Here is a 10,776-nt window from a genome sequence, read left to right on the forward strand (position 1 = left end):
TTTTTTATTCTTACTGAAAGTTCTTTTTGGAGTTGATGTACCTATTTAAAAATGCTGAGGTCACATCTGTGAAATCTGTGATTTCAATAATTGTGCTTTTTTTATTCAAGGAGATGTCCTTTGAACTTTCTGAGTCTTAAGAGCATGGGTCTATTCGCTGATGGAGTAGACTAAAATAAAATGCACTATAATGACCCCTAGACCTATAGCACATGTCCAGTCTGCTTGCTTACTACAGTGAGGTGCCTTTATTTTCCTTGCTAACTGATGGTTAGAAATAACTAACGCACTGTCGTAGCCTGATCTATTCCTGTCACCTTCTCCCCTATGGGTTCTTAGTTTCACTGCCTTGCTTGTCTTCATCTTATTTTTCCATCCTCAGCTAAAAGTGGCTTTTGGATTTTTTGCAGAATTGGCTACACGCAAAACAAAGCATTAATGAAACACTGCAGTGATTTTAACTGCATGCAGCACTTGCGTAGCTTTGTGGACTAATTTAAAGCCTTCTCACAATGTTTTGTCAATGACTGAGCTAATGACTGGTTCACCCCCTGTATGCTTCAAGGGGCATCCAAAATGCTGATCTCAGGGAAATTACATTTTCTGATTCCAATGCCACCCAGCCGTTAGCTCTGGTTTGGCCTTGCTGACCCTAGGAAGAGCTGCATGCCAGGTGCTTGGTTGGTAGCTAATAAACTAGACACCGCAGTGGTTGTACTCTTAATTTGCAAGAGAAAAATGGGCACTCCTTTTTTCCTATTGACCCTGCTGTATTTTGTCATGAAAAATAGCTCCATGGTAACATAACTGCTTATACCATTTGTGTATCTTCTGTGATACACAGATCATAGTTAACAGTAGTTGAGGAAGTTATATTAAGCAATATAAACCTGTTCTTTAATTGAGTCTTCTCAACAGAGCATCAAAAAAGGAAACTTTTCAACATATCTAAGTTCAGATGTTGCAGATTTTAACAGGCACATATAACACAAATCTACGGTCTTCTAAAATTAGAAAGTAGTAATTAGAAATTAGTGACTGTAGCACTGAGCTGCATTTTAAGACGATTTGAGTAATACAGAGCAGTATAACCTATCTTCAGTCCTAATATGCAGGAATTATTTCAATCTTTGGTTACACTTTGGGAAAATTGATTATAAGTAGAGTTTACTGAGAATCAGTTCTCAGTTTACTTCCAGATGATGCCATGAAAAATGCTGAATTAATTTACTATTGTAAGATTTGAACTCTATGTGACTTTAAATAAAATTTTAAAATTTTAATAAAAGTAATCTGACCACATACCCAAACAAGCTAAAGTGATCAGTTAACAGCCTTACTGAGCAGCTTGTTACTACATCCAGATCCCCACTAAGAAGGCTGTCCTGATACAGTGGTCCCAGTTATATACACATAACGTTAATGCAGTATGTAATTATATATATACCAGCACTTATTACAGCAATTCTCCAAAATGACATAATACCTCTTAGCAGTAGCACAATTACATCTATGCTATGACTTCTGCCAGTGAAGATATGCCAGGAGAAATACTTTGGAGTGGGCTGGCAAGAGCAGTCCAAGCTTTTGGCGCGACCCTGAGCTGGGAGGTGTGCAGATGCATCAGTGCTTTTCTGTGGAGTGGAGTGCAGAGATGCAGCTGCAGGGCTGTGGCTGGACAGACTGTCGTGCTGCACAGGCACAGCACCCACCTCATACTTCAGCAGAAAATCTGCAGCAAAACTAACTGCATTTTAGAAATCTGCTGTAAAACTAGCTGCTTCTCTACCAGTGCCTATAATTGGTGCAGCTTTGCTGGTTTTGAGACCCAAGTAATGCCTTCTGAGGTGATAGATACCCTTGGCTTGGAAAATTTGACAGAGACACCTGCAGAGGAGACTGCTTTCTGTGTAACTGTTTTGGGTTTTATGCCTTAGGTCAGGTATGAGAAAAAAAGAAAGAATCCAAATGGGGGATGCGTGTGTGAGAAGAATGCCAGGTGTGTGTATAACATAAGTAGGAAAATATTTAAACTTTGAATAAAAATATTGCCTAGAAGAGGCAAATTTATCTAACAGTTATTTCCTTAAAGGTAACAACTGACAGCTTCATTTTTTTATTTTCTACTAAATGCATGGGGAAATATACCTTAGTGTTAAAAGTTCAGTTTTGCTATTATTCAGTTGACTAGTGCCTTTACTTCATGTATGATCCTTTTGATAAGCTCTATCAGAGGAATCAGTATAATTGCATGGTATATCTAGGTCTCTCTGAAAAAATCACAGCAATTGCATTAGGAAATTATATCCAATTTAGGGATATTAGATATTCCATTACTCCTGCTTTCACTCTGTAGCATTAGTAGGACTCATGCCTGTCTTTATTTTCTCCCCTTTAGCCCTAAACAACAGGCAAAAATGGCAGAGTACTGCAGACTGATATTTGGAGATGCACTGCTTATGGATCCATTGGAAAAATACCCGGTAATGAGGTTTGGTATTTTTCAGATCACAAATATCTGTGTGATTCTAATTTCAGTATTTCAGTCCTGAGTCATTCTTCATATATGGCCTTTTAAAACAGTCTAAAGGAGGAGGTTAACCAATGTGAGCTGTTGGTGACTTAAGCTTACACTTTCTGATGCAGAGATTGTTCTGATACAGTGAATTGTCATCTTCTAAATGCAATTGATTCTCATAGCTGCCATTTTATAATGTAGGCTTTCATATTTTAACTAATACTTATTTCTTTTATTATTATAGACATTTCATAATTTCTTTTCTTCTTAAGTGTCCTCAGTAGCCCTGTTTCATTTAATATTACCTCTTCTCCAAAATACATTTCATTTGAACAGGACTTATAGAGGTTACAAAATTATCTTGCACCATGTGGGCCCTAAGAAATTGCCATAAGCTCATTTCTTTTGTTGTTGTAACACATTTCTCTTCCTTTTTCTGCAAGCTTGAAGCTGGGGTTCCTCTTCCAAGCCCTATGGATTTAATGTACAAAATTCTGGTGAAGAATAAAAAGAAGTCGCATAAGTCTGCAGATGGAAGTGCAAAAAAGAAGCTCTCAGAGCAAGCTTCCAACACATGCAGTGATACATCTAGTATGTTTGAACCTTCCTCCCCTGGAGCAGGTATGAATTGAATCTACAAATATATTTCTCCCTAAAACGCAGATGCCTAATTACAGCTATAATTCAATCAATTTCTGTTGCTTTAGCAAGGTAAAGGTACACCAGTCTGGGTCTTACACAGTAGGAAACCAATGCTAAGTGTCATTGATCCAGCAGTCTGAGAAGGCTTGTAGCTGAGGAATCATTTATGGAGTGACCTAAAGCTCAGTGATGAATAATAACATTCACCTGCACTGCTTAGGAAGTGAGCTGCCAGCTCTTCCACCCTTGGATGCCTTTTCTGTGTGACCAAGCCCAATACCAAATATAAATTTTTTTGTTTGTCTATCTTCTCTGAGATGTGCCTACCGTTTGGTGCCCTTCCAGACTTAACCCATTGCACAGGAGAACTGCAGTGGCTCTGCAGTGTCTTAAGATTTAGAGTAACTGTGAATGAGATACCTGTTTCTCAGGCAGGTAAAGCTCAACCTGCTGTTGTCCTGTATTAGTTGTGAACAGGTCACAGACCTCTATGGAAAGTGCTATAAGATGTTTTTCTGTTCCAGAAATGGAAACAGGCAAAAATAATACTGTAAACAAATATTTGTTACCATCAGGAATTGTAGAGAATGTAGCCAATGGGAAAGTAGTATATTAGATTTAATTTGTTCATTATTAGCAGAATATTTTAATCAGAAATTAAATAGAAAACTTATTATTTAACGCATATATCCTTGTAAGGCCTATGGGATCTGTGACTGTTGGTATGCAAAATTTAGTAAGAGATGGTCTTTGATCTAAAGAGCTTAAAACCTAACTAGAAAAGACAAAGAGGAGTGCAGAGAATAAGATAACGTAAGGATTTGTTCTAAACCACAGGAGCAGAGTAGCATCAGGACAGACGACAAAATCTGTGTATCCCGATTCCAAGCCCAGTGTCTGTTCTCTGCACTAGAATTTCTTCTTCCTGTTAAGACTGAAATTTTGGATTTTTAAAAGTGTAGTCATTTATACCCCAATAGTAGAACACTTCTGGAGCAGATTGAAAGCTCTACTGGAATATAAGTTCATTACCATTTGCCATTAAGAAACTTCTTTCCATTTTTAATATTTTCTAAACTCTGATTAATTGAGCCAAAAATTTTCATGCTGGCAGTTTGCCTCAAGCTGAATTAAAAAAAAAATCCAGCTGTATTTGTGGATAATATTGCTTAACCTATTAGAAGCAAAGAAAGAGTTTTCAACTATTATGTTAAGAAACTTTGAAAGGGGCATGGTTTTGAGTAGGGCTTGGATTTCAAAGGAAGATTCATCCTGGTGTCAGGAATGATTTAATACTGTTTTATTAATTTGCTTTAGACAGATCCCAAGCAACAGAGAAATAAGTGTGTGTATGCCAACTGACTCCTTTCCAACACTTGAAATCAGCTCTGAATTCCTAACTCTTACATTTTTGTTACCAGCGCATAGTGAGAACCAGTGGCAAAGTATGTCTTCTGCTATGTAATTTCTTCCAAGTGTCTGATCTGCATAGAGGGTAACAGCTTTTTCTTTCAGTAGCCTCTTTATGAGCTTTTGTAGGAAAAGACCTGGGCTTTGAATATAGATGTTGATGATGATGCAAGGCAGGAAGGCCAGTCCCATAATAAGGTGTCTAATTTTACAGGTTAACTGTGAATATTATGTCTATATTACCTATATAGCAGCTGTAGGTTGTGAAGATGAACACTTACAAAGTAGAAAATGCTAGAACTGAGATGGCAAAATTTACGTGGTCACATGGTTCATCTGTGACTGCCAAAATACATTACTTGTAATCCTTCTGTCAGCCATTGTTTCTCCTTTAGGACCTATGCCTCTTTTGGAGATTGCAGTTAGTATTTTTTCTCTCCCTGTCGTTTAATACTTGATCCTAGATGTAGCATCCTCATCTTGCAGTGACCTTCTGGGGTGGTATCCAGGCTGCACATGTGGACTTGACAAACAGCAGTGAATTTGTCTGAATAATACCTGTGGGAATTGAAATAGTATTCAGCCAATTTTATCTAAGGACAGCCAAGTCTGAGAGAGCTTAAGAACAATTTAGAAGTGACTGACAGGGAACATCCAGGATCTGATTTTTCAAGAATACTTTGAATTTTTAAGCATGCAGAGCACAGCTCCAGAGATTTCAGCTGCAGCTTACAGCTATGAGCGCTCAGCATTTCTGTAAATCAGATGCCAGATTTCTGTCTGTGCACATTTAAAAAGCCCAGTTATTCACCATTTTATAAGACCGTGCTGGCAAGACCCAGTGAAGAGCATGGCTCCATGGGGTAGGGCTCAACAGTCACCTTGACACCCTTCTTTTCACAGCCTTATTCCTTATGTGCATCTCAGTATCATCAACAGGTAATGCTGGAGCACTGCAGGCACTATGTTCCTCTGTGTCCAATACCAATTTCTTTCTGGAGCACGAGAAGAGTAATGCAATTAAAGACTCACTAAAGGAAGCCTAATTCTTAAAATTTCTTAACATGAAGTGTTTTGATGCTCCAACCTTAATATAAACTTTACATTTAACAAGTTGGACATTTTAGTCAAATAACTTTATTCTGTTGTATAGCTCCTGTCAGAATTACTGGCGATCTGCAGGAGGAAGTTGTGCTGATTCACCTTTCTTGAGATTTTAAATGAGTTTTTTCACAGCAACGCAAAAAATACCGAGACTCATGCTTCAGTTGATAGCAAGCTTCACTGTGTCTTACACTGCTTGAGGTCAAATTTAAACCCAAGTAAACCACTCTTTGATGTGTTTATGAAACATCTCATAAAAGCTAGGTGGTGATGATATAGCAGCAATAATTAGAAAACCAATTCTGAAATGTGCTTTGCGGAATGGCTTGCAAGATGTTTGTGAAACTGATGTAAAAAGTAACTTCAGTAGAATATAATATCTGTCAGTAGAATAAGCTTTCCCTGAAGGTACAGCAAAGCTGGCAAAGCAGAAAAAGAATTTCTAAGATAACACTTGTGATAGATTATCATTTTGGTAAACAAGCCTCTTAGACCTGGCTGTTTTAGCACAATGAACAGAAGTAAATCAGCAATGTTTTCAAAGTTAGATTACACTGCAAAAAGAACAGTGGCAGTTCTGCAGGTACATACACTGTACCAAAAGTAGGCCTATACTGAAAATAGCCAAAAGTTGCTAATTGAACAGTATTTAAAATTTCAAGCAAATTGTTAATTTCACCCTGATAGGATATTTTTGTCAGAGTAGTGGGTGCTGTAAGGGAAGAGCCACAGAAAGACAGAGAGAGAGAGAGGGTAGAATCAGCCCCATTGTTTCATGATGACTGAATAGAAAACTGGATAAAATTTTTAGGTTCAATGTATGTAAATGCATTGGCACATTGCTGCTGCGTGTCAGCTGAGGCCATGGCCCACCGTTACAAAGTGAAATGTTATACCAAACTGAATAAAGTTCATTTTTTCCTTTCAAGAAATCAGCAAGTGCTGATGTACAGCCTGTGGAAAAAATAAAAGGTTACTTTTCCCCCCAGCATGCTGGTGACTGCCTAAACTTACAGAGCTAACAAGCTGCACCGCCTAATACCACATTTATAATCCATTCTGGCTGTTACTTTAAAGGGATCTGAGAAAGATTACCAAATTCCTCTGAGTTTCAAGCAATGTATAACCTTTCATTTTAGTAGACTCTCCATGTCTGTCAGGCTGCTGAGGCATGGTGAGAATGGATAGTAGGGATGTGGCTTGTCATTCCCAGCTCCCCTCTCCTGATCATCTTCCATTCAGTATTACTGTGTTGAACCCCTTTACCCATAAGTTGGGATTCAGCCTCCTTTGTCCATTTGTTACATTGCCCAGTGAGCATGTTTATGCCTTCCCCATGCTGCCTCACTCACTAGGATGAGCTCCTTGGAAATATCCTTGAATCTGCCCCGTTACTCCATTGAGAAGTTTCCTGTGCCCTCCTACCTACAAGTGGCTGACAATATCCACATTATAACTTAACCTGTTGTGGTAGGGAGCAACATCTTTTTATTTTTTTTTGATATTCTTCTGTCTGCTTCTGTCCATGGGCATGGCTCTCTTTTTTCACTGTATTTATATGCCATATAGCATGGATAGGTCCTGTCCTGACCTGGGTTTGTAGTCTCATCTAAATGCAACTAATAATTATGCCATTATAGCTAGTTTTCCCTTAGACAAGCTCCCATGTGCATACTGGACTTGACGTGCAGCACACCTGCGTATGCCAGCCCATGTGCATTCATGATATGCGGTGTTCGTGCCCTCCTGGGAATGATGGCATGAAGCTGATCTCACCACCACTGTGGGAGAGTGAGCATGAAGACTTCCACAGCACAGACATCTCCTCAGTCTGGCCAAGACTTGCTCTGACTTTGTGTCCCAGCAGCATAATGGGAAAAGAAGGTTGGGTTTGATCATAGGAACATGCTAGTGGGTGGAAGGCAATGTAGAAGTACTCATACTTGCTAAAACACTTACTGATTTTTATTCTGTGTTTGCAATCCTGTGTATTATTTGTCCTGGTTTTGCTGTCTAATGCAGAACTTGAAAATGAGAACTGATCTGCTTGGGAGTTTTCCTGTTAAACATTTTAAATAAATGAATAACATGTTGCATACTTTCCTCCCTGGACACTTCTAGCAAGAACAAACTATCATCTACCAGGTTTCTCAGCAGTGCAAGTTGACTGAAATCTGCCTACATCCCCCATTTTGTGGACTATGTGAAGTATTCTTTTGCCAGTCTGATTGAATCAGTTGAGAGCGTCACCATCCAAAGATTGTCACTGCAAATCCTGTGAGAGCTCGGCTGGCTCTTTGTGATGTGTTGAAGTTTCCTGAGCCAGTCCTTGAGCCTGTTGAGCAATGGTGTTATTTTCTTCAATGAAATGTTCAGGAAGAAGTGTGTTCGTGAATAAAAGCCTGACATTTCGACATCTGCATCTGGAAGAAAACACAGCCTGGGTAGTCATCATTTGGTTGTGAAAGGCACACTCATTATTTAAGTCATATGTGCTCTCCATGTTCAGAAGGGGCCCACTGGGCATGACTCAAGACCTGCTGGAAAAAAAGAGGAGTTTCTTTATTGACTCAGTGGGCTTTGAAATAAACCCTAAATTGACAGAAGGAACCGAGAATGAATTCCCATTCTCTGGAGAGTTTGGGAATGCTGCACAGTGTTAGATTTTTGGGCTGCCAAAATAAAATTGCTGCTTCTGAAGAAAGCTGAAAGGTTTGTGGAATAAAATCTTTAGGGAGAGTTGTGAGTCTTACAGGTGTGGACAGGTGACTGCAGTATAAGTTAAGTCTTCTTTTCCAGATTCATCTTAAGATGCACAGTGTTTACTTTATGACAGCCAAACCCACAAGAAGAGTTACAAAAGAGGAAGATAAGCTTGCTATTCCTTGATGGTTTAATTTCAGATGCAACCAAATCAAAACATTTTGGAGGCAAGGGGAAGCATGTATTAATTAACAATAAAGAATATGAGTCTTGCTCATAGGAATATGATGATTACACCACAACTGGGAGCAAGGCATAAAATGCATTTTATTTGGTCCCATTTACTTCATCACTAGATTTTTCAGGCAAAGGATGAGCCTTATGTGTGTTTTTTGCGTTATTTGATTTGCACTGCCCTCAGCCGGTGCATTTGAGCTATGCCACCAGAGTCCTAGCAGTGAGGCACACCTTGCTGGAACTGAAGTCAAGCTGTCACAGTCAGGCTTCCGCGCCTGTTCCTACCAGCTGCGCTACCTCAGTACATGTGTTACAACCAGAACAGATGGATTTTGCTAAACAGTCCTTGCCAGCACAGCACGTGAGAATCTCCTCGGTTTCCATGCGTGGTTTCTTCACCCCATGCATACTGTTACTTGTACGCTTCCTGGAGAGGGTCAAGGCATTCACTGAGGGTCGTGCAGGGATCCTGCACAGAGAGGAAGGTTGAACTCGCGTCTCCCAAACCACAGAACTTGTGCCACAAGCACGGGAACACCTCTTCAGAGTAGTTTGTGACACTATACACACACACTGCACACACTATGCACACTGCGAGGCTCTTTTCTCAGTGCTGATACCTACCCCATGATTTTCATACATTGAGCATCCAGGAGCTGCAAAGGAAGAGCTTTTGTTTGTTTGGACAAGAACTTAATGCTGAGGATGGATGAATCCCTCGAGACAGTGTATTTGATTTGTGCTGGGACAAAAAGCACATGTATAATGTACTCTGTCTTAAGCAGTGCTACTTGTACATCTTTCTCAAATTTACTGCTGCATTATAACTAATGCTTCAGCCAGTAATTATCTTCTGCTTAAAACTTTTCAGGAGAAGCAGAGATTGAGAGCGATGATGATGATGACTATGATGATGACTGTAAAAAGTCGTCGATGGATGAAGTAAGGGTGTAGATATGTTTTGTGGTGATGGGTAGGTTCCAGCAGTTGTGGGTTGGCTTGTGTTACTAGGAGTGGGACTACCATCTAGTGGAGAAAGGGAGGAAGAGCACCGGGAATCACCACCAACTTTCTGAAGTTGGTTGTTAATCGGTTTGGAAGCACACCTTTGTTTACTTATATTTTCATTTACTGAAGAGTAAGAATTAATAGCACCACAGCTGATGTGTTTTAGACAACTGCCTGTGATGTACTTAACATTGTTGGAAGAAAAACCTGACATCAAAAACTGAGCTGTATTTATTATTTATCCAACAGTACTGATGAATGTGCTTAGCACTATGCATCTGTAAAGGTTATGCAGTCCCTTACCTAGGAGCCACATAGCAGCGGTTTTATTAAACATTTAAATTCTATAGCAAGTTTTCTTCTTTGCTATGTGAAGCTCCGTATCTGACTCACTGACTTTACTAACCCAGGATCAGTGAGAGATATAATGGTTGACAGGAAACTGGACATTGGTATTTGTGGCCTCTGGTGGCCACCATGGACAGATCAAAACTGCAGCATTTTTCCTTCTCTGTCCTAGGGTACTGCTGGAAGTGAGGCTATGGCCACAGAAGAGATGTCTAACCTGGTAAACTACATTCAACCTGTGAAGTTTGAGTCATTTGAAGTATCAAAAAGTAAGTAAGCTAAGCACAAGCAACATCTTATAGTGGAAATCACCTACCAAGTGTTTGGAAGAAAATTCTGGAGAAATGCTGCTTGGGTTCCTCTCAGTTAGATACAGGCACACGGACAGAAAATGTTCCCTTGGTATCCAGCCAAATAGATCATATTTATTTTGAAACCTGCATTAGTCTAAATATAAAACTTCATCAAAAGTAAACATTCTGCCATTTCAAAAACATTTTTGAAAGTGTTGTACTTACATTATCTTTATTGTCCATGACTGAAAAGTAACTTATGGTCATAAATATTCCTTGGGATTAAGTGAGTGCTTTATAGTTTGCCTCTCCTATGTTTATAGTGGATTCAGTGTAAGCAAAGTCGGCCCTTCCCCATATGCAAATTCACTCATTCCTGCCTCTGTGTATTGTATAGAAAAGGCCATAATTTCATCCCCTGCTGGGTTTTACAGAAGATGCCTTGCTAGGAATGCAGTCAGTGGCATCCTCAAAAACCACTGCAGCATCTTTTCCTTTCTTGATGCAGAACCC

The 10,776-nt window shown here is 39.5% G+C and overlaps 1 protein-coding gene across 1 annotated transcript; it reads left to right on the forward strand.

The window, feature by feature from the left end:
• Window positions 1-2,417: 2,417 nt before the first annotated feature.
• LOC104547605 (1-phosphatidylinositol 4,5-bisphosphate phosphodiesterase beta-1-like) lies at window positions 2,418-10,239 on the forward strand (the record flags this gene model as incomplete). The annotated part of the gene is made up of 4 exons (XM_010193381.1): window positions 2,418-2,483; window positions 2,962-3,139; window positions 9,486-9,556; window positions 10,143-10,239. Coding segments are annotated over exons 1-4 (412 nt in total), but the record flags the coding sequence as incomplete, so codon positions are not given.
• Window positions 10,240-10,776: the final 537 nt, after the last annotated feature.

The sequence above is a fragment of the Mesitornis unicolor genome, unplaced genomic scaffold (assembly GCF_000695765.1).
Source record: "Mesitornis unicolor isolate BGI_N332 unplaced genomic scaffold, ASM69576v1 Scaffold8081, whole genome shotgun sequence".
Lineage (NCBI taxonomy): Eukaryota > Metazoa > Chordata > Aves > Mesitornithiformes > Mesitornithidae > Mesitornis > Mesitornis unicolor.